General features: G+C 40.3%; 1 protein-coding gene across 1 annotated transcript in view; it reads left to right on the forward strand.

Moving 5' to 3' along the window:
- Nucleotides 1-26054, forward strand: part of LOC122797035 (histamine H3 receptor-like) — a 214212-nt gene that overhangs the window by 102933 nt on the left and 85225 nt on the right. Inside the window, exon 2 of the mRNA XM_044065807.1 lies at nucleotides 14707-14873. Within this exon, the coding sequence (XP_043921742.1) occupies nucleotides 14707-14873 (167 nt within the window). The remainder of the gene's footprint in view (nucleotides 1-14706; nucleotides 14874-26054) is intronic.

Below are 26054 nucleotides of genomic sequence, written 5' to 3' on the forward strand. Positions count from 1 at the left end.
CACACTCACCGTTACTCTGAACTATTGACCCCAAGTATTTAAACTCATCCACCTTCGTCACCTCTACTCCTTGCATCCTCACCATTCATCTATCCTCCCTCTCATTCACACACATATATTCTGTCTTAGTCTTGCTGACCTTCATTCCTCTTTTCTGTAGAGCATATCTCCATCTCTCCAGGGTCTCCTCCACCTGTTCCCTACTCTCACTACAGATCACAATGTCATCTGCAAACATCATAGTCCACGGGGACTCCTGTCTGATCTCATCTGTCAACCTGTCCATCAACATTGCAAATAAGAAAGGGCTCAGAGCTGATCCTTGATGTAACCCCACCTCCACCTTAAACGCATCCATCACTCCCACTGCAGACCTCACCACTGTCACACTACCATTGTACATATCCTGTACCACTTTTACATACTTCTTGACACTCCTGACTTCCTCATACAATACCACAACTCCTCCCTAGGCACCCTGTCATATGCTTTCTCTAAGTCTACAAAAACACAATGCAACTCCTTCTGACATTCTCTGCACTTCTCCATCAACACTCTCAGAGCAAACATCACATCTGTAGTGCATGAAACCATACTGCTGATCACTAATCATCATATCCCTTCTTAACCTAGCGTCTACTACTCTTTCCCATAACTTCATGCTGTGATTGATCAATTTAATCCCTCTGTAGTTACTACAGCTCTGGACATCATCCTTATTCTTACAAATCGGTACCAAAACACTTCTTCTCCTTTCCTCAGGCATCCTCTCACTTTCCAAGATTTCATTAAACAATCTGGTTAAAAACTCCACTGCCATTTCATCTAAACACCTCCATGCTTCCACAGGTATGTCATCTGGGCCAACAGCCTTTCCATTCTTCATTCTTTTCATAGCTATCCTTACTTCCTCCTTGCTAATCCATTGTACTTCATGAATCACTATCCCTATATCATCCAACCTTCTCTCCCTCTCATTCTCTTCATTCATCAACCCCTCAAAGTACTCCTTCCATCTCCTCAACACACTCTCCTCGCTTGTGAGTATGTTTCCCTCATTATCCTTTATCACCTTTACCAGCTGCACATCTTTCCTAGCTCGGTCCCTCTGTCTAGCCAATCAGTACAGGTCCTTTTCTCCCTCCTTAGTGTCCAACCTTTCATGCAACTCTTCATATGCCTTATCCTTAGCCTTCACCACCTCTTTCTTTGCCATGTACCTCATCTCCTTATACTCCTGTCTACTTTCTTCATCTCTCTGACAATCCCACTTCTTCTTTGCCAACCTCTTTCTCTGTATACTCTCCTGCACTTCCTCATTCCACCACCATGTCTCCTTGTCGTCCTTCCTTTGTCCAGATATGATACCAAGCACCTTTCTAGCCATCTCCCTTACTAGCTCTGCTGTAGTTACCCAGCTATTTGGTAACTCTTCACTGCCACCCAGTGGCTGTCTTAACTCATCCCTGAACTCCACCTCACAATTACCCTTTTTCAGTTTCCACCATTTGATCCTTGGTGCTGCCCTCACACTCCTCCTCCTCTTCTTGATCACCAACATCATCCTACAAACCACCATCCTATGCTGCCTAACTACACTTTCTCCGGTCACCACTTTACAGTCTCCAATTTCCTTCAAACTGGCCCAACTACATAAGATATAATCCACCTGTGTGCATCTTTCTCCACTCTTGTATGTCACCCTATGCTCCTCCCTCTTGTTAAAATACACATTCACCACAGCCATGTCCATCCTTTTTGCAAAATCCACTGCTATCTGACCTTCTGCATTCCTTTGTTTAACACCATACCTATCCATCACTTCCTCATCCTCTCTGTTCCCTTCACCAACATGCCCATTGAAATCTGCTCCAATCACCACTCTCTCACCCTTGGGTACAGTCATCACCACTTCATCCAATTCACTCCAAAATTTGAGTGTTGAGTGTTGAGTGTTGAGAGGTTGGTATAATGGTTAAGGTTTTTACCTTGCAGACACAAGATGCAAGGTTTGATTCTTACATGGGGTAATTTATTAGGCTTAAAATGTCCCACAAGGGCAGTTAGCCTAGTACTAATCTATGGACCTATTTTTATTTCTCTTCCATTGCACACTCAACTTGTGGAGCATATGCACTAACAACATTCATCATTACACCATCAATTTTCAGCTTCATAAACATCACTCTATCCGACACTCTTTTCACCTCCAAAACACTCTTGGCATACTGTTCCTTCAGAATACCTCCTATGCCATTTCTCCTCCCATCCACACCATGATAAAACAATTTGAACCCACCTCCGTTACACCTAGTCTTACTACCCTTCCATCTGGTCTCTTGCACACACAATATACCAACCTTCCTTCTGTCCATCGTATCAGCTAGCTCTTTCCCTATACCAGTCATACAGCCAACATTTAAAGTTCCGACCCTCACTACCACAGTCCTTGCCTTTCTCCTCTCTTCCTGCCTTCGGCCATATACCTTATGCCATAGTGTATCTCTGCAGCAGTTGGCATTGTCCTACAGGTATATACACTGGTGTTGCACTGCTTATGCTGACCATCTAAAAAAACTCCAGCTGTACTCTGTGGCATATTGTCTACTCAGAGGTGATCTCTGCTTAACATGCAAGGCCATATCAAACCCTTATCTGTTGGACATGCTCCACTTAAAGCATTCCAAATCCCTCAAACCAACATGCTCCAGGGATCTAAACCTTGTCATCACGATGAACAAAACATGCTGGAGGGATAGGTTCCTGAACCAGAGACTCCCCATACTCTGGAATAGACTGCCCATACATGTCAAGCAGAGTGCGTCCTTGGCCCTCTACAAATGGAACCTTAATGATCGGATGGGAAATAGGAAATTCACCCCAGGGATCATGTCAGTCATTCTGCTAGACAGGGGTCCAGGGAAGTAAATATTGTAGGAAGAAATATCCAGGGAATTGTTATGGCTAGTCTTGTATAGGCCCTAGGGCTGATAGCCTTGTACCAACCTATGAATCTATGGGTGTTGTAAAGAACATGTCACTACTATAGGCCATGTCTATCAATAGTATGTTACTCCCTGTGGACACATTCCACAATGACAGGATGTTAGTTGTCATGGAGGTATGTGACACACCCTTTCAATACCCCATCATGGTCACCCCTGTGAGACTGTGCATTTCACAGCAACAATACATGCACATGTACAGCATGCATTCAGGGTAAGTGTGTTAGATGTATGCATGGAATATACCATCACCATTACATGTCTGGTGTGTTGGCATGCATCTACATAAGGCATAATCACCAGCTACAGGCTGCTGCCTTGTTGTTACCCTGGAGGGACCTACATAAGAGGGTGAGAGATGCAATATCAGTGGCCACACCTGTGACACTGCTGCAGGCTGGGTGCAGTATTACCATACATCAGTGGTAGATTCCCACAATATTACCACATCTGGACATCTCTTTATCACTACAATGCAGCAACACAATATATCTATGACATGTCAGATATGCATGATCTACCTATACCACTGTGGATATTTACACAACAATGGTCTACTGATGTGCCCTGTGTCCTTACCTGCATGCTCCTCGGCTGGTGTGTGAGTGACACCCACTTCCACGAAGGGGTCCAGTGGTTGTTGGTGTTCGGGAGGGGCAGGTGCCACGAGACTGGTCCGGAGTTCCTCCACATGTGTTAGGGGGGTGGATGGCATGCCCCCCAATGGCTAGGAAGACCCCCTGGAGTGGCAGCATGCTGATGGACCTTGCAAAGCAAGTCACTGCAATGATGCATGACCTGCTTATAACTGTGGTTATGCAGGCCGACATCATTGACCCTGTAGACTAGATCATTCCACTGAGCGGTCCACTCCTGCTAGTCATGGGCTGTCCTGCCAAAGAGAACCTGGTAGTGCTGCACCAGGTGGTTGATGATGACCTCATTTTCATCCGCTGAATACACAGGTAACCTGTGACATCTTTCCTGAAAGACATGAAGATGGAAACAGGCCTGAGCAAATCATATGGCAAGGTTACCACAGTTCGTAATACACATCTCTGTCACCCCCCCCACCATATCAGCTTCAACAGACTGTACACACAACTCATTAGGTATGGCTACAGCTTAACTGCCATATGGACAGATTGTGTATTGCACCACACCTTCTGCTTTGTGATTGTAGCAATGTCCCCTGTGTGGACACTAACACTGCTGGCCTGTTACAGACTAGTCACTTGCATGCCATTGTCAGGGCCACAATGGTTACATATATGCCAATGGTATGGCTGCTCTGAGATTACTGCACATCTGACAGTCTGTGTTATTGGAGGGATCTATGCATGCTGTTGGACATGTACATAGATTGTGTAGACAATTACTACCAACAAATGTTCTATAACAGTAACACAATGACATGTATATGTTCTATTGGCCAGTTGATCCTCCTCTCCACACCCATCTGATCAGGATATCTGGCCACATCACATGTGTGTGCCAACCTGGGGCCTCCTCATGTACTGTTACAGCAATGCCATCAGGTGGAACCACCCAGGGGATTTTGCCCCCTCCCAGGGCACAAACCAGCAATTTCCTGTCCCCTGAGTTCAGGTCTAGGGTCTGTTCCATACTGGGTTCCACAAACACATGACAGATGTGCTACGTCAGTCTGAGGTATCCAGTATACATTCACATGGCCAACATGCTCTTCCTGCTCAGCCTCCAGACCAGGCACCTTCAGGACATGGACTGCCGTTGTGAGTGTCAGTTAGTGGGAGCCTTGTTCCCATTGTGCCCATATTGGGGATCATGGGGCGTCCACATCACACACCACATACACGCACACCATCCATGGTGTTTACCCACCAAATGTGTCATATACCACCCCTGTAGTCTGTCCTCTATATCTACCAATCCTGACCACGTCCACATTTGGGTTGGGAGGGTGGCTTAATGGTTAAGGTGTTTGCCTTATAAACACAAGGTGCAGGGTTTGAGTCCCACAAGGGATAATTGGCTACGCTTAAAATGGCCCACAAGGGCAGTTAGCTTAGTACTAATCTATGAATCTATGAATCTATGAATGTGTATCTGCCATACTTCAACATATCCCCATTGCATACTTCACAGACAGGGTCAATGTGGTACTAAGATGGGACTAACATGTGACATGCCCATCCATGGTGCACACACTTCCAGCTGTAGATATCTGTGTGTATTTCTATGTGTGCTGCTTCCTCGCACATAACACACATCACCATGGTAGTGATATAGGGGGCATGTCTTTACATACATATGTGTGTGTGTGTGTCTTTGTACATATGTAGACGTGCATATAGGTATATCCCTATATATGTGTAGATAGATGTGAATTCATATATATGTGCACATATATATGTCATCACACGGGTATATGTGTATTTCTGGACATACATGCTGATATACATTTATCCTTATATATTATATGCGTGACATATGTACACCTATGCATACCTATATGTGGGTACATTCAGACATCAGCTCCACAATTTCACAACACCTTCCTGCAGAGCTGCACTGTTCTGCTTTGCTACAACACAGACAGGTGCCACATATGGACATGGCCTGACATTAGTGGGGTATATATGGGACCTGTTTGGAGGTAACCCTATTACACACCTATGGCATGCCAGCATGCTACATTACAAATTTACCTGAGTATCCTGCCAGTGGTGGTATGTGGCTTCCACATGTCCATCATAATTGCATTACTTCCACCACCAGCTATTGGCCACGTCATATACAAAATTCCCATTACACAACACACACTATGATGGCTTACATCTTGTCTGTCAGTGCTGACCTGCACAGTTAACAGCTATGGTCCACTACCCACAGGGACAAACACTACTGTCCATAGCAGTTGCTCAGTTGAACATCATTACAACAACACCTGATGGCACATATAACTCATTCCACATCATCTATCACATTATGATGGACTAGGTACTACATTCTAATACATGTATATATACTTCACTTACCTGTTGTGGAAATGATGTATTTATGAATGGCAGCTGCCTAAATGCCTGTGTTTTCAGCTGTTAGTTTGATGAGCTGTATGTTTTGTTTTTCATTCTCTCTCTCTCTCTCTCTCTCTTTCTCTCTCCCTCTCTCTCTCTCTCTCTCTCTCTCTCTCTCTCTCTCTCTCTCTCTCTCATCTCTCTCTCTCTCTCTCTCTCTCTCTCTCTCTCTCTCTCTCTCTCTCTCTCTCTCTCTCTCTCTCTCTCTCTCTCTCTCTCTCTCTCTCTCTCTCCCTCTCTCCCCCTCTCTCTCCAGTGAATGGATTGAGCTACTTAGGGTAGATTGCAGCCTGGCTTTAGTAGGTGATACACTTGATCAGGTGATTGCATCTGCACCAATCAGTTTCCTAAACTTGCTAAATGCATGCAGCTTGCTGTGTAGTACTTTCAATTACCACTGTCATGGCAACTACCTACTATAAATCCCTACATCATGTGGGCATAGTCCCTTTACCTTTCCTGTGTGATGGTCATCCTTCCTGTGTGTGGGCATCATTGTTACAGACAGCAGGTAGCAATACCTCTTCCAGGGGACAGGCACACTCAGGCCAGCTACATATTTGTAGGAGGTTCCAGAACTACAGACAGAGTGTGAGTAGAGTTGTCTTATGCTTTGTATAATACTGGTGTTACAGGGTGTGTGTGTATATATACTAGTTTACCTTGGAATGCAGTCTGTCTGCATAGCTCCCAACTGTGGGCTTATCCTCTTGGTGACCAGAGGTGTGCCTATCATGTTTTGTCTGTCCACCACACAGGTTCTGTGTCAGATATTTCAGTGGCAGTGTGTGTGTTGAGTGCTATCAGTACATGGCTACATCCATTTATGTTTCTAACCTCAATTCCCTGGCTAAGGGTATGTTGCAGACTATCCTGTAACACCAGCAACTTGCTTAGTGTCTGGCAACATTTTCCACATATAGGCTTGTGTTCCAGCCTCTGTCCTCCACCTACATACCATGCTTTGCACATATTACATGCTGTCAGGGGTTGTTCTGTAGTGGGCTGTGTGTATATCACACTGCCATTGCTACCATCAAGTCTACTGCTGTTGTATCTCCCACACATACAGTGGGGCTGGGGCCATATATGTGTGGGATTCACCTACACAATACATAGGTGCCCTTATGCACTCCAGAGGCCAGTGTATGTAACAGTGGTATATGGCCCTGTATTACTGAGTCAAGGGGGGATGCACCATAAATGACCTAGGCTGTTACAAAATGTGGGGGGTATCAGTGGTGAGCTGCCTCAAGGTATTTGGATGTACAGTACCATATACTTCACTTATATATTTACATTACTCACATAAATTGGGTTAATGCAGGCCTACTGCCTCCTACCATGCAGACTGTTCTGTTTGTCATTGTGCTTGTGATGATATCAGTCATACCTTTTTTGTAACAGTTACATCCCATTTGGTCAACTGAAGTTTTTACCACCTAGTGATTTTGTACAGAGTGTAGACAGAGGCTGCTGAATTATACACCTGCATTACATACTGTTGATTGTTTGGTATCCTGTGGCCCAGTCAGTCTTTACTATTGTACAATTTGAAGGCCTTGGCCTGGACAGCAACAATTGTGTACCTTTCCAGACTACTGTATTGGTATAACTGTTTCACAATTGAAACGCTATATGACATGGCATATAAAACTGTAATAGTACACAAATAAAGGTTTTCCATTTCTGCAAACCTGTGTGTGGTGTTTTTTCTATGACCTCTCTGTGGGTATATGTTGCAGGCAATGACTGTAATTTGTAAGGGTTGCCCATACAGTGTCCAGTTGTTCAGGTGTGAAATGTAGGCATAGTGGCTGTTCCATATTGTGTGCACCTTCTACATATGTATCTTAATGTACATATCTCTGCATGTGTATGTGTAGTCACATATATATATATATATATATATATATATATATATATATATATATATAAAGATATGTATATCTGTATCTGCATATATGTGTCTGTGTATATGTATCCTGGGGATATTGATAGCTTCCACATTTTACATGTCCTATGGGAGCCAGACTGTACTGCATGATATGTTACCAATACCAGACTGACATCATACAGGTGGGTTGTAGTACTGTTAACATCTTGTGCCCATGTCATGTCACATCCTGCTTAAGGGATCTGTAACAATTGGTAGTGTATTACAGCGTGAATGTGTTTGGCTGTGGGGGGGTATGCCGATTCGTACATGAAGTATATTGTTTGGGGCATCTCAACCCCATTAACGGTGCATGTGGGCATATTTGTTTTTGTTAATCTACCATTGCTATCTACAGATGTATGGCCATATATATACCTATATAGATTTATATATCTGCTTACATACATATAACTATGTCCATATATACCTACATACATATATATCTGCGTACATATATGTAACTTGCTGTATATATGTAGACATATAGGTGCATACATATATGTTGATGGAGGCATTTGCATGCATATATGTTCATATATATTTATATATATTTATATATATATATATATATATATATATATATATATAGTTTTAGAAATATATATATATATATATATATATATATATATATATATATATATGTGTATATTATACATACATATATAGATATGTAGTATCTGTTTAGATATTACTATATTTACACACACACACACACACACACACACACACACACACACACACACACACACACACACACACACACACATCTAGATGTTGGTATACATTCTCTGTACTGTTGCATGACTGGGCTGGATGTTCTGTTTCTGAAAACATCAGATTTATGTATATCTGGCATGGCTTAGTGGTAAATCACTTTGTCTGTGGTCTGTGGTGGGTAGGGTCATGGGTTCGAGCCTTGCAGAGGATGTTTATTTTGTTGCTGGGCAGAACACAGGCCGTTGGATACAGAGTGATTAAGGCACTTTAAAGCAGTTGTAAGCAGGTTTGCGCAGAGGTAAGCACTGCTAACTTCCGGTTGCAGTTTCTTAACTCAGTTACCTTCTAAATTACTTAACCTATGTAGGCATTGCTTACCCCCATGCAAACAGGCTTAAACACACTTACTGCTGCTTAAAAGTGCTTACTCCCGCTTACCCCGTGCTAATTTCTTTGAAAGAAAAGAAAAAAGGGTTGATAGGAAAGTGGTAAAAAAGGGGCACAAAGAGGGAAAGACATTAAGGTAAATAGCCAGGGATGTGCAGGAAGGGTGTAGGAAAGGTCCATAGCTGCCCATTTCTTCTACAGCAACAGCTGTGCATATACACTGAATTTGGAGGTAGATTTGGACACTCAAACCCCAGGGTGGGGGTGAGGACAAAAATAATAAGTTTGATGCCAATTAGACCAGATTACACGTGTCCAGTGGACAATTGGGCAAAATGGACAGCTATGTATGGGGCGAGATATTGTTTTGGAACAGATTGCCCTTTTTTTCAGGTGAGAGTGGGATGTTGGGGAGGGGTAGTAGGTATATTTGGTGAGGTAGGTTGGGTAGGTTAACAGACAAGACAAACAAGACACATACAGGGGCAGCATATGACACATGTGGGGATAAACACCTTGGATGGGGAGGGGTATTTGGAAGACGCAAGCACATGATCCCCCAAATGGAAACAGTGGAACCGAGGTCCCCACCCATGGGCAGTCACCACTGAACCTTCATGGCCCCAAAGGTGGCTGTGCTGGGGGCTGCGTAGGAGGGGCAGGCTCGGCCTCTAATTGCACCACACGGCCCTCAAGCTGGCATAGCTTGTCTTGAATCTCCTTGTTGCTACACACCATGGCCCGGACCTGATGGTGGGTGACAGGTACCTCTCCGCCCCTGCTCCCAGGGAGGGCCGAGCCCCATCCTCTGCTGTGGTTCCACCTGAAGGTGGTGCACGGCCAATGGAGCAGGAGGTCCCAGGCTGGGCCCTAGAAGTGCTGGTGCCCAGTGCCGTGGCCAGCTGAGGTGGGACAGGTGGATCCGCTGGGACCGGCCTTCCCATACGAATTATGGTGTGGCAGTTTTAAGAAAGATATCGGTTAGTAATAGTCAACAGCATTCAGGATTAGTTATGACAGCATGCATAGGTATTCCCATTAACCTAAGACACCAGATTTACAACAGTTGCAAAGCAAGCAGAACACATGCATATATGGGACAACAGTGGCCATTACAACAGCATGCAGGTTTCATTGATGGCAACGGGCCACCAATATGGGAGCATTTTAACATGGTACATGCATAGAACCAAATGTGAATATTTATAAACCAATAGGACATATGTCCCAACAAATGTTTGGAGTGTACATGTACCTATTGTGGTGTGTAATTAGGGTATTGTAGCACATATGGTGGGGGTGAGAGAGAGAGGTCAGTTAACAACTAATAGATCCCTGTAGTTTTCACAACTTTCTTAGTCACTGCAGTGATCTGTCCCTTACATGTATTATTACACTACCCAATGTCCTTACTTTGTACAATGGTATGTTTGTAGATTAGTATATTTGTGGATTGTGAATTACATATAGTCTACACCTCTTACCTGTTATAGCTGTTGAGAAAATCATTGTTAACACTACCTGACGGTTTCTACACATACTCCCAGATTCCATGCTTGTAGGCAAGTATATAAGTGAACTGTGTTGTACTTACAGTCTACACCTCTTACCTGGTATAGCTGTTGAGAAAATCATTGTTAACACTACCTAACAATTTCTACACATACTCCCAGATTCCATGCCCTACAGTCTACACTTCTTACCTGTTATAGCTGTGGAGAAAATCTTTGTTAACACTATCTGAAAAATTCTACACATACTCCCAGATTCCATGCTGATGCTATACACATACCTGACAATCTGTTATTGCACACACTCTGGTCATGGCTTGACACGATGCAGGTGTTAATGTGACATATTTTGAGAATAGCTGTCATACACTTTGGGTGAGATGCTACAATGACAGGTTTGTTTTCATATACATTCTCTGACTATGTACAGGTCTGACTATCAGTTATATGTCAGTAAAAGCTGCCTACATTTCTTGGGTCATCACACTGATTTGTCCGGAGAACAGTTTACCGGGCAGCAGATTTGAGTCATTTATTTGGACATGCTGGATCAGAACAGTTGAGGAGTATGACTATGCATACGGCTTACTACCTGAACATTCTGCCACAGTCTGTACAGTTGATGGTTATGATTATGTTTGCAGCTTACTATCTGAACATTCTAGAAAATTCTGTACTGTTGTTGGGTCTAATTATGCATACAGCTTTCTATCTGAACATTCTCACAAACTCTGTACAGTTGTGGGGTATGATTATGCATACAAATTACTACCACTCCCAGGATCCAACCCCCTGCTGTGTGTGATAAAAATATTACAGTTGACATCACAGTACACTGCGCTATAAGGGAATTGGTGTGAAGTATTCCAGTGTTTTCTGTCTAAGTCTCTCTCAGTTCCACACCAAGGTACGCGCACGCCGGACAACGTGCACGGCTCCAAAAAATCCATAGGCATTCTAAAAAAAGGAATGAGCCAGCACGTACAGTTCTGTCGAACCAACTTTATTGGCAAAAAGATTCCATTGATTCAAAGGAATCTACCGGTTTCGGCCATATCATGGCCTTTATCAATGCAATTCTATACAAGTCAGGAAACCCGACCCCTGGTGGACAACCATTATATACTCCATATTTAAAGGGATACATAGTCTTATGCAATAACCAAATGTATTGGAACAAAAACGGCACTTTTCCCACATAATAATATACTTCAACATAATAAACATGTAAGATACATTAACAATCATAAATATCATCAAAATAATATTATAAAAAGGGAATATATCATAACCAAAATATTTCAGGGACCTGAATAATGATCAGAAAAACTTATCAAGACAATTTATATATATGAACAACTTATATATTTTTTTTTTCATATATAATAATAAGCCTCAAAATGTGTCATGAACATACATTCCCACTTATATCACAATATTGGTTCAGGCTATCCAAATCCTATATGTTATATACAAGAACCTATAATCTCATAAACTCAAATCATATAACCTCTGGATGTATATACATCCTCCACATTCCTGTTAATTTGAAAATATGCCTAGAACCAAAATTGATGAATGGTACATAAGTCTCTCTCAGCTGACAATATGACTGACCTCTTGGGACTTCCAACATTGTTATACTGAATTTCCTACACATTTTATCTCCATTCAACAGTGTGGATAACACTGCTTAATACAAAAGTACTATTTATAGAATGCCTCACTACAACAACATATGACAGCAGAATGTACACAAGCACTCCAGGGGTTATACTTTTATTCACAAGATATTACACCTTTATTTACACACAACCTATATGACAGTATTCCTGCCGTATTGTCTAGTTTATTCAGTACATCCCATACACAATACATTTTATACTGGTACAACACTTTCTAGAACTGTTATATTTTTTGTTATGACAGTACATGCAAGATTATTACTGACCTGCCTCACGACGCAGCCTTTGCAGCCTAGCAGCATAGGCTTGCTGGTTCACAGCCCGCTCATCTGCAGCTGTCAGAGAAATACAGTGATATTTATCCATTACCTATCCATAGTATACACAAACTAGGCAATCATTATCTTCGTAGTACAATTGAGTACTTAGTGCTGGAGCATCGGCCATCTGCCTTGATTCTTGGATCCACTCCTCCAAGAGATCCACCCTCCACTGCCTCAGGTCAGCATGGTGATGCCTGACTTGCTCACCAGTCCAGGGGATACCAGTAGCACTGGTGAGGTCACGGGCGAGACTGCCCCAGGCCTCCACTTTATACTGAGAGCCCTGGTACTGTCCCTGCAGTAGTCCCTGCTCATGGTGTTTTACGAAGAGCCATACTATGAATCTGGACTCCAGGGTGCCCCAGCGCTGCACTCTAAATTGAGTGCCTTCCCCAACTCCAGTCATTCTGCCTACAGTAGGGAGCTGCAACCAGTTATGGGAAGTATTCACGCTTGTGGGGTTTAAATACATCCAATTTCCCACACTTTCCCGTGATTGGATGGTTTTAAAAAGGCTAAGCTATGGGCACACCTGCTTACCTAATGTTGGCATTACTTAAAGGAGTATACCACTGGGCAGATTGAGTTGGCCAGCCTACACACTGCTTACACCAACAAAGCTGAGCTGTGCAATGCTTAGCGTTGCTTAAGATTTATTTTGCATTATATTTTCCTTTTGGCATTGATTTGTTATTCGTTAGATGTTATATATGTGTCTGGTATCAGTGATTCATCTGTACGTACACTGTATGGCGTCCTGAGGACTTCAACACTTTATTACAATAACACCTCACATCTGGCCTTACTGCAGTACTCCAGGTCATATATGTATGTTGTTATGTAGCAGGTTATACAACATCACACTGTACATTGATTCCTTTCACATGTTTAGTTTGTTTTTCCTATGGTGAGGATTTGTTTGTTGAAACCTCAATCTTATGTACTGCTATGATGGCTTAGTGGTTAACTACTGTGGGTCTTGAGTTTATTTTGTTGCTGGGCAGAACATGGGCCATTGGATACAGAGTGATTAAGGCACTTTAAAGCAGTTATAAGTGGGTTTGTGCGGGTTTGCATGGTGGTAAGCACTGCTAACTTCCAGTTACAGTTTCTTATACTCAATTAGCTTCTAAATTGCTTAACCTGTGTAGGCATTGCTTACCCCTGTGCAAACACACTTAAACATGCTTACTAGTGCTTACATATGCTTACTACTGCTTATTTGTGCTTATTAATGCCTTATTCATTATGACACTGACACTTCACATGTGCATTTCCTGCAGTACTCTAGTTCATAAATATATGTTATTTAGTGGGTTTTGCAACAAAAATATTGGTTATAACATCTGTTGCCATGTAAAATAGACTGCGCTGCAGTGGGACTCGAACTGGGAATGCCTGCTTGTTAGGCAAATACTCTGCCCACTGCACTATTGCTGTGCTGCTTCATTTGCATATATCTTCCGTTTTATCCTCTTCAGCCTTTTAAGCTGCTTTAACCATAGCTAAGTGATAGGCACACCTGCGCACCTAGAGTTAGCTGTACTCGGATAAAAAAAAATAAATAAAAGGGTTTCTTCATTTAATTTATATGCACTGTTGGTGTTCTACACCTGGGGGACTGTTGGTGGGGACTTGCAGACACCTATGAGCTGTCTTGCTCATTTCTTACCACTTTCTGCTTTTCTACATTGCAGGGGCATGTTTATTCTGAGAGTTCTGCTCTCAGACATGCCCCCTGCACTCGTATACCCTCTGTGTAAGCCTAGGAGCTCGGACAGCGTGCCTTATTAATATGCATGGTGCACTGCCGTCCTGCTCCTAAATGGGTGTTTCCATGCAGGGCTAAGCTAGTCCTGCAAGGAAGTTTAGTAAATCTGGGGGTTTATTCACTAACTCAGTCCAAGAGGAGAGTCTGTTGTTGTTTATCCATCTCAGAAAGCCATCTCAAAACAGGCCTGATTTGAATAACGGATGGAGTCCTTATCCCTATCTGTTTAAGATAAGATAGACTGTTCAGATATGTATTCTTAGCTGGAGTCATAAATACATTTAGTAATTAATTTTTATTTCTTTCTAGGTGTAGTCTCCATTCCTTTTAACATACCCCATACTCTATATGGAACTTGGATGTTTGGAAAAACACTTTGCAAGTTCTGTATGGTAATAGACTACACAGTATGTGCAGCTTCAGTTTTTAACATTGCTGTTATCAGTTATGATCGACACCTGTCTGTCACTAATCCGGTAAGTGTTAATGCATATCTATTTGATACTACTGCACATTTTGAAACACGTTTTCTAGTAATACATTTTCAGTAGTTTCATTGAAATGCATATTATCTTTATGGTTGGGGTTTCCCCACAAAATGTATTTTTTTAAGAAATTGTGTCTATGTGTATTTACTGTTAATTTCATACCCAGTTAAAGATGACATTTATTACACTGCAACTAAAAGCACATCAAAGAACATTCAGTCAGAAAATTAAATAGAACATCATAACTTTATAGAAGCAACTTGCATTTAGGATCTTACCACAAGAGTTTTAGTGCTTTATATTGTTGCTGGAGCTATTTTTTACCCACTTGGAAATTCAAAGAACATTTTGCAAGGCTTATGCAAACTGACATCAGTAAAACAATTGTTTTTGTTAATTAAAATACAATTATTAAACTTATTTAATGATACAGTTTTATCTTCACCTCAATGTACATATTTCTTAAAGCTATCCATTTTCATCAAAGATGCATTTCTTTCTGCATCATGGTGTAATTATGCATACACGCTGGTTGAATTGTCATGAAAAGTTGCACAAACTAACTGATGAACATACACTAATAAGAAACAAACACAGACAAAATCCTTGTAAGTAAAACTTTTAATATTAATGGCAAATACCCTCACTTGATACTAAAAATTTTTCAGTAAACTTTCAAATTGATGCATATCATTTAAATACATTAATGTCAGACCATGCAAATAGTTGCTCAGGAAACAGGTTTATTTCTGAAACTCTTAATGATCAAATATAATGTATACATTCATACATACATACAGACTGCCACATACACATGCGCACGCACACACACACACACACACACACACACACAAACACACACTTGTACACTCATACAATACCATGACTACCTGCCCAGTAAACTCCCCTGCACTTACCTCTAAAATAGTCTATCCCAATGAAAGTAATGGGTGGATGTGAACTTTTGGTCATTTTGTTTAATGCAAATGGTGGTGTTGATTTATGCAGCTGCACAATTCTATGAATCACTTGCCTGTGTAAATAACTTACCACACACATTTCTGGGGGAGATCACATGGCTAATTATCATATGGTCCACCTTCAGAATGCAAAGAACCAGGAACGGTGGACTTCCAGACACAAGCAACTTGTAAATAAAGCAAAACAGCCACCAAGGAGTCTAGCCGCTACTTGACCAACTCCAGAAACAAAAAGCTATTCATTTATAAAACATGATTTTAGGCATTTTTTTTTACACACACACACACACACACACACACACATACATACATATACATATATATATATATATATATATATATATATATATATATATATATATATATATACACACACACACACACACACACACACACACACACACACACACACACACACACACACACACACACACACACACACACATATTTTCAACATACTGCTTTTTAATATTTCATCTAGTCTTGCTAGGTTGCAACACTCACTAGAAGTCATTTACTTGTTTTTAATGTTTCCAATATTCAAGTATTTTAATATATAGTCTATTTATGTGTTCACTAGTTTTTATCATGGATATCTTTTGTATGATGATGCTCATCATCATCAGCCCCCTTTTTCCCCATTTGCTACATGGGGTCAGGGTAGCATGTTAACTGTCGATATCTCTCTTAATTCAGTGCCACACTCCTGCCTTCTTCGTGGTCTTTATAATATGTATTTTAAATCTGTACTTTGACTATTCCTTTAAATCTGTCTTAACTATTAGTTATCTAATTATTCAGTTGGACTGCTTTTTATTTAAATATGAGTCCCAGGCAGTGCAGTTTTCAGTTCTGCAGAAGTCTGCTTTTGTATTTATCAGACAACTAGCACTGTATTTAATTTGTTTGTGTCTTTCGGCTTTTCCCGGTTAGGGGTCGCCACAGTGGAACTCCGGTCCGCTAATGATTGGCAGTAGATTTTTACGTGCTGGCTTGCTGGGCCTAACGCACAGCCTTCAATGAAGGAACACCCATTCATGCATGTCGACACACAGAAGACGCTCTAACTGAGAATCAAACGGGCAACGTCTAACTGTGAGGTGACAACGCTACTGCAGCACCACCACTGCAGTTGTTCTTAAATACTGCTTCTCTGTGGAATAATAAAATACCATTGTTTTTTCATTATTTAGCTTCCTTTCTGGAGTTGGTCAATTTGCTGCTTGACTCCTTGGTGGATTTTTTGCTTTATTTACCTCCTTCAGAATGCCTGATTAGCATTTGCAGTAAACTAGGAGGACAGACCACTGTGGTGATTCTATGGATTGTGTAGAACCACAGAGGTAAGACAGTCAATGAATCAGAAAGAGCTACTGCTAGTGGTAAAACATTCAAGTTAGGGTTTAATATTGCTAGTAGCCCTTTCTGATTCTTAGAGATAGTATGCGTGCCTAGTTTTTCAGTAATAGATGTTGCAGTAATGCATCATATTTTTCAAAAAGGTAGAGTAGTATGCAGTTTTCAGATGGCACAGTATAGGGGATATCAATACACTATCACTAGATGTTATTTTCCACTTAATCAATAAGAGATACTCAAAGCATCTCTTGGATGATGGGATGAGCTTTTATTCCCATATAATGAGGAAAGGTTAGTCCATCTAAAGAGAATGGAGCTGGTCATTAAGGTAAACCATTTTGTTTCTGATTTAAATGTTTGAGTGTAATTTTGCTCACACTCAAATGCACCTTCTGATTGGTTGCCCTTCGATGAGGTCATTTTTATTTTATTATATAATGCATCATAGGTGAATTGTATATCTTAATCTGAATAAAACTGTTAATAGTTAGGATATCTACTTTGAGTCATTTTTATTATTATTTTTGTTTATGTTTATGTATTTTTCTATTTTAGTTGCTCAAAAAAGTTCATTCAGCTACTCATCACTTTTCACCGTAGTGGCCAACACTTCCTTACTTATTTATTACATCCTGATGATGCCCTGTTTTCCCCTGGGCAAGTTCCGAGTGGTATATCAGCATATCCTTGAGACCATCACGTAGTACCACTCTTTGGTTTATTCAAACTCCTATTATTTTGTGTAGCAGTTACTGACATTGTTATGGTTTTGTGTATATATATATATATATATATTTAGTGTTAGCTAACTGGGTAAATGTGCTGATCCAAGGACTTTGTTCAGCCATGACCTGGATCAGGTAGGGAAATACAAACTAATCACACAAAAGACAAAGTTAAACTATACCGAGTATAGCATTAATTAGAAAGCTACAGTTGCAAATAGAAAGAAGAGAAACAAAACCCATTTTTGGTGCACAAAGTTTGGTATCTTTCAAGCATACAAATAAAATATGAACTTCCTTAGTAGAAGTTTAAAAGAACTAGTAGAAAGAATAGTTCAAATTAAGTGGCATGGAGGAACATCTTTCCCCCGTTTCTCATCCCCTTCTCAATTTCTTCTTTACCCCTCCTCCTATCATTTCCCATTGCCACTTACTTATTTCTTATTTCAGTCTCTGATGTTTCTTCTCTCGCAAGCTGACACAGGTTTATTAAAAGCCCCAGCGATGGGTGGTTGGCCTAACAAGCAGGAGTATAATTTTCCATAGTCCAAGTACATCTTCCTTGTTTTAAAATATAGGACTGCATAGCTGGGTTTTTTCATTGTCCTTTTCTATTAGTGTTTTGTGACAGATCCTAGAATTGCCACTGTGTCAGGTTGTTTTCATCATCTGGTCACAGCTGTACCACATACTTTGAGGTCTCGGACATGGTTTATTCAAACTGAATATCCCTTGTTTAAGTTGCAGTTTCACAGCATTGTAAGTTAGATTGTAAGGTTTATTACACCTGGCTTTCAAAAAGCTTTACTGCTTTAACCCTCTGCATGAAAATTTCTACTTCTCATATATATATCATGATTAATTTTGGAGAAGGTTAATGAAGGACTTGTTCTGACTGTAAGAGAAATAGTATTCCAAAATTTTGAAAGGCTTTGTCTAATGAATGTCTTTTTTTGTGTTTTTAAATTTGTTTTTGATATTACCTACTCTGTCAATATGTTAGGTCCTCTAGTGGTGTATTCCTGAGATAGACTTCCCATGGAACATGATCAGATGTTGCTTATAAACCAGGCAGAGGTCACTTCTACCTAACGTGTAACAATCAGAATACAATGTTACTAAGAAGGGTATAACTTGGCTGCCCTGAATGTAAGTTTTTAATTAGATAAAGTCTACTTTTATTGAAGGATGAAAGTACTTGTTCTCTTGGCATTAATGTTTCTGTTTTTATTAAGTATGTAGGTTGCTGACATCAGTGGAAGCCACTTTAGTTTTAATGAGCAACATTATTTAAATGAGATACTAACAAATGCAAATGAGAGCAATCAACATAGAGGCGTGATTCAGAGACATTTATATATATATATATATATATATATATATATATATATATATATATATATATATCTATATGGTCTATACTGCCAAAGTCATATCTAGGTATTATGTTACTCTCTGCAGCTACCAGATCTGAAATCCACAAAAAAAAAAAAAAAAAAAAAGAATAAAATTTCACCGTCAGGTGGAAATAAAAAAGTTCCTCTCCTTCAAGTAATACAAGTGGAAGTCTAAGTACAGTTCATAGAATGCTGAAGAGCTTTAACCCTGAATGCAAATGCAGAATCAGCTGTCATTTCTGAATGATGTACTGCACTGCCTCCTGATCGGCATCTGCTGATTATGCCCCTTGACACATATTATAAGGTGCAAATGCCCCCTTCAACATCCCCAGCTACACCTATGTATACTGCAAAGAGAGGTGCTACCTCTATAATCAGTGACTTCAGTAAAATCCAGATGTTACAGGAGGCTTAGTTAGGTTAGCCACCACACTATTAATATATGCAACTTTATACACTACAGAGTTTATTCTTAACTGGTAGTCACAGTGTTGCATATCATCAACCTGGGTGGCACTGTGTTGTCCTCCCACATCTGACATTGAATTCCTTCCACACCACTTAAATTGTAGACTGCTGCTGTGTAGATAGAATCACCATGAGGGAGATGTTCAAAGTGTGGTACCATCACATTCAGGCCCATTAGATGCACAGAGTCTCTAACTCTGTGGATAACAAGATATGTGTAGCTTTGAGAATACTAGTTACTGGATCTTTAAGCAATCAGAGGGGTGCATCAAGCATCTACTAGAAGGATACTCCAGCTTCTGAATGTCATGCTACAGTATGTGAAGCAACATCTGTCATTTTCTCATGCCACAGAAGAGATAGCCAACACCATGAGGACATTTTATGACTTAGTTTATTTTTTTGAGATGCTGGGGAGTCAAAGATTAAGTGCACATTGCAATTGAGGCCCCACCTAGGGGAAACAGGCAAAGGTATATTGACCATAAGACATTCTACTCTGTCAGCTGCCAGTTACTATGTAATGTACAGGGAATAATGCACAATGTGTCTGCATGCTATCCTAACAGTATAAATGACTCCCACATGTCACATGGAACTTGTGTGGTAATGTTTTACAAAGCGGAATCTTACTGCCAATTAAGGACATGCCCTGGAGCCTTGGTTAGTGACATGTATCAGAAAACCAAATACCTGCAGTATGACCCTGGCACATGTAGCAGGCAATTTTCAGTATATCCAATGTTAAATAAAATCATTATATGCAAACACGTGCATCGGGGTGGACAAATTCAGGTGGTTGAATTCCTAGACTTGGTAGCAGAGGAATGTTCTGATGAGCAGCATGTGGAATGGTCTGCTATGGGGGAGTACTATGCCAGGCAAAGGAAGTGGCAGTGTGCAAAGCACTTGGTATAAGGGACTGGCTTGTTCATAACAATGGACTAGACTAAAGTAGTGGACAGAAAAGAAAAAGTGATGCATGCAAATTGTCCCTCATGCAGTGCTACTATATGCATAGATTGACTACATTGTTCATCAGACATAGTCTACCTAAGTAACAGAGTACAGAGGGCAGGACACAGTTATCATATCTGCAGGTGGGAAGGGCCACATAGCTAAGTACAGTTTTGTGTGTGTGTGTGTGTGTGTGTGTGTGTGTGTGTGTGTGTGTGTGTGTGTGTGTGTGTGTGTGTGTGTGTGTGAATTGGAGCCGGACCTTGTAGAAGCCTGATTGTATGGTGATGGGACTCGTTTGTAACATATGCTGAAGTACTGTGGTGGGCTCTAAAAGACAGGCCCCAGCCCCTCACAGGATAAGCATTCACAGACCATGTATACCCTGTAGACTGGAGTGCTCTGACCTGTAAGGCTCACAGGCACTATCCAGACTATGCTGATTGGACTGAGTAATATGTGACCATGAGTACTGCCCCCTGCAATGAATCACCTCAGAATAGCACCACATCCATGCTGATGTCCACATCATAAGGTACTTCTTTCAAATTTGAATGAAGGTACTGATGTGATGCCACTACATGTTCCTGACTGTAGCCAACCCTTGCTATGGTAAATCTCACCATAAGAAATGGAGGTAGGCTGGCCATGGAAAATGTGTTTGCTATGATGACTGTATGCATAGATACAGCTCCTTCATGCAAACTCCCTGCATCACATGTCTGGGATGTTGCATATATGCTCTTGTATTCCTAGAAGTTATCATGAACAACACATAAAATACCTACCAACTCAGCAAGGACTGTAGCGTTGTCACCATGTCCTTGTATTATAGCTATGGCCATACAATGGGTCACAGCAATTGATACAGCTAGCTTGGGTGTTATGTGGCACCCACTGCATGAACAGCCACTGGCATGATAACCACCCTTGCCATCCATGTAATCAATGGATCTTGTGGTAACAAAAGGGGTAGTCCCTACAGGGGAAGGCATTCATTTCCATGTAAGTCAATCTACAGTATCCTACCTTTGTGTGTCCTATTGTATGTCTGAAGTGAGTTTTACAGGCATAGAATCTGTGCCCATTAGTTTGGAGGTGGGGATGATGAAGCCATATTGTTCATGACCAGCACTGACACTGTGTCCCCAGGCTAAGCCCACAGCCTGAATCATAATCTACATATGTCAGTGGTATAGCCTTTGTTTAGAAACCTGATAAAAACTCACCTGTGAAGACACAAAAAGAAATTACCCACACTAAATAAGACATCACCAAGACATAAATCGCAGTAAATGAATACCAGCTTTCAGACTCCTTTTTCATCTGTAGTATATGCCAGTTTCTATCTCTTTTTATGGTTACAGAACACATTACGATACTGCAGGAGGCCCTTTAATGTGGTTTGCACTCCTACCATAGTTTCACAATGTAGTACATGATGTGCAAAGGCTAAGGCTCATCCATGCAATAATTGTGAGATTTCTTCTTTCAGCATGGGCTCTTTGTTTTTCTTGCACAGTTTTTTAATTACCAATGGAATTAGCTGTGGATTTTCAGCTAGCTAATTTATAATAAACCTTGGGCCATATCATACTACAAGCTTTGCCTGCTGTAAGCCAACAGTGTTTATAATAAGCATGTTTCTGAAGTCCATTGTTAGTCTAGAGTGTTATATTGCAGATGTATTGCATATATTCAGAGAATGAAACAGAAAACATCACATTTAAAAATCAGTGGCACAGTAAATCTGAGGTATCTAGTTTTATGCATTTGTTTTATGTTTTTTTATTTTTTCTTATCTTTTATTTTATCTTAATACATTTCTTTTAGTTTATGAGATATTACCAATGTTTGAAACATAATTTTCTCATAAACACTTCTGGACTCTGAAACAACTACAGCTAATGTGTATGTGTTTAGGTATCAAGAGCTGCAAATACCCAGTACTGTTTGGGCAACAAAGAGTTCAGGTGACTTGCTATACAAATAATATCATATTAAGCCAGAGAGCAGGAGAAGGGTTACTGAAGATATTTTCTCATGATGTCTGCTGGCCAGAAGCCTGCAAGTCACTCAAAGTGTAGATCTTATGTTAGCAGCAGAATCCAGGCAATTCCTTTTCAGTACTAACAAAAGTAATACAATTTGCAGACAGTTTCTAAACCAGTTGTTGCATAGGCACTGAAGACTAAGTGCTTGGAAAGGTACCAAGAACAGGGACTCCCATATATCCAGGTTAGCTGTCTGGATGAAAAAAAAAAAAAAAGAGCAATAAAGAAAGCTTATAACCAGAAGGCATTTGTCAGGCATAAATAATAGCAAACCACAAGATGAGCCAGCAAACTGTGATACTGTGCCAATGTCCCTTTATTAAGTTATATAAGTAACAAAATATTAGAACAACAGAAAGAAACAGACTGGTTTTGGCTAATGATATTACATAGCCTGCCTCAGTGTTAAAAACTCATCAAACCATTGTTCATTTTATAATGTCATTCACTAACCAATTAGCTTCTGATTGGTCATATTACAAGTGTTCATTCAATCCTGGTAGGAAAAGCCTTCCCAATTTAATAATCCACTTTTTCTCCTTTGCATCTAAAATGGGATGCCATCCAGCTTTATAGGATATGTTATCCACTATTTTATCTATAATAGTAAATTTAAATGTTGCTGCCGAGTGTTTTAATGAATGTTTGTATAATGCATTATTAGCCCTCCTGTTCCTAATGTCACTCATATGCTCCATAAGGCACAATCTAAGGGGTCTGGAAGTTTTGTACATAATTTCTGATGTACAATTAGAGGAGGGATGGATCCTTTGTACACTCAATGTTAGTGCATTATATAGTAACATTCCTCATCAGGCTGGCATTGAAGCAATTGAATATTAGTTATACAAGTCCAATCTCTACCAACTTGGATTTAACACCTTTCTGATTTGTCTGATGGAGCATGTCCTTACCAAGAATGTTTTCTTTTATGGGGACCAGTGCTACTGGCAGGTGAAAGGAATAACTATGGGGGCATCTATTGCCCACATTTATGCAGACCTTTTTATGGCATATGTGGAGGAACATCTCATTTATGACAGGTCCCATAACATCTACTTGGATGAGATTGACATCTGGCGTAGGTTCCTGGATGATTGCTGGATGGTGTGGAGATCAGATGTGGAATATTTATTGGAATTTGTGGGATATTTAAATGAAAATAAATGGGGTCTACAGCAAATTATAGTGTGGACCAAATAATATACTTAGATGTTCTGGTAACTAGGAATTCAGACCACACTTTACGAACTGAGGTGTTTTGTAAATACCCACAATATAATTCCCTTCTCCACGCCTCCAGCTTTCATTCACCCCACATAGCCAAAAACATCCCAAAATCCCAATTTATCAAAATGAGATGTATCTGTTCAGATAATACAACTTATGAGACCTTTGGAAAAGATCTTATAAATAGATTTCAGGATAGAGGTTATAAAATGAGGCATATACTGACAGCAAGCAACTGGGCATCAAAATTGAATAGGGATGATTTGCTCAAATACAAGGAGAAGCAAAAACAGCATACCAATTTACCAATACGTTTAACCACTACATATGGGAGGAATACAGATTTATTAATGAACAGTGTACAGTGACACTGGAATATTTTGTTAGCTGGCAACACTTTATCAAATATCCTTGGGGAGAGATGTCAATTTTCATTTCGCATAGGCAAAAATATGGGCTCATGTTTTAGTTTTTACAAAAGGAGCTTGGAACGGTAGTCTATAGGAACCAAACAAAAAACCATCACAGGGGATATTTCGACAGGTTGTGCACCATGTGGACACTGCTGTCATTGCATGAATATTGTGAAGACCAAACAGTTTACTAGTAGGAATTTGGGTACTGTTTTTGACATTAATTTTTTGCAAACTGCAGTAGTGACTGGGTGATATACTTGGCCATATGTAATTGCTCGGCATTTGTTGTGGGACAGACCTCCAGACCCCTTAGATTGCACGTTACGGAGCATATGAGTGACATTAGGAACAGAAGGGCTAATAATGCATTATACAAACATTCGTTAAAACACCTGGCAGCAACATTTAAATTTACTGTTATAGATAAAATAGTAGGTAATAGATCATATAAAGCTGGATGGCATTCCATTTTGGATACAAAGGAGAAAAAGTGGATTATTAAATTGGGAGGTCTTTTCCCACCAGGATTGAATGAACACTTGTAATATTACCAATCAGAAGCTAATTGGTTAGTGAATGACATTATAAAATGAACAATGGTTTGATGAGTTTTTAACACTGAGGAAGGCTATGTAATGCCATTAGCCGAAACTGGTCTGTTTCTTTCTGTTGTTGTAATATTTTTTTACTTATATGACTTAATAAAGGGTCATTGGCACAGTATCACAGTTTGCTGGCTCATCTTGTGGTTGGATATGGTTTATTGGAGCCGTGCAATTGCCTAACACCCAGGGGACTTGTTGGCTATAAATAATAGCAAGCCATGATATATTTTAAGTGGTCAGCCGTTTTTTTTTTTTGCTTTATGGATGACTGACCATCACCTACAACTCATACTGTGTGAGTAAATGCTATGCTTTTGATAACTAGCAGTAACTTCTCAGTTGAAACATTCATTTCCTCAGAAGGAAAATGTTCATTCTCACAAATGATTGGCCACGCAACACAGTTTTTTGGAAGAAATGGTTACAGGCATGCATTTATTATGCCTACCAGAGAAACAAATTGAAGATCAGCCAGGACCAGTTTTCAGAACTCAATGCCAAATGCTTGCCAACTCATGAAATCGAGATGTATGCAAAGGATAGAACTTGAAAGGGACACAAAAAATATTAGGCCATCAAATTCCACAAGCAGGTCATAACAAAGCATTCAATCAGTACTGATACGGTAAACTCTCAGTTAACAGAACTCAAGCAACTGGCACTCTCAAGCAACCGCCAAAAAAAAAAAAAAAAATCAAAGAAATACAGTACAATTCTTATGTATTGTACTTTCTGTTTTCCTCCTGCGAAACATACCTTACGTTTTTAGAGTTCTAAAGTTTTAAAAAGGAAGACAGGAATGAATTCCCTCTCTCTCCCCAACCTGAGAACAAGTCAAACCAAACAAATAGTATAGGGTACAGTATTAGTCAGGCCTATTTTTAATAGTAACTCTCAAGCAACCGGAAATTTCAGTTATCTGACATCTACCATTCCCCATGGGTGCCAGTTAACTGAGAGTTTAGTGTAGAAGAT

The sequence above is a fragment of the Protopterus annectens genome, chromosome 3.part0, assembly GCF_019279795.1.
Source record: "Protopterus annectens isolate FY-2018-M chromosome 3.part0, PAN1.0, whole genome shotgun sequence".
NCBI classification, from domain to species: domain Eukaryota; kingdom Metazoa; phylum Chordata; order Ceratodontiformes; family Protopteridae; genus Protopterus; species Protopterus annectens.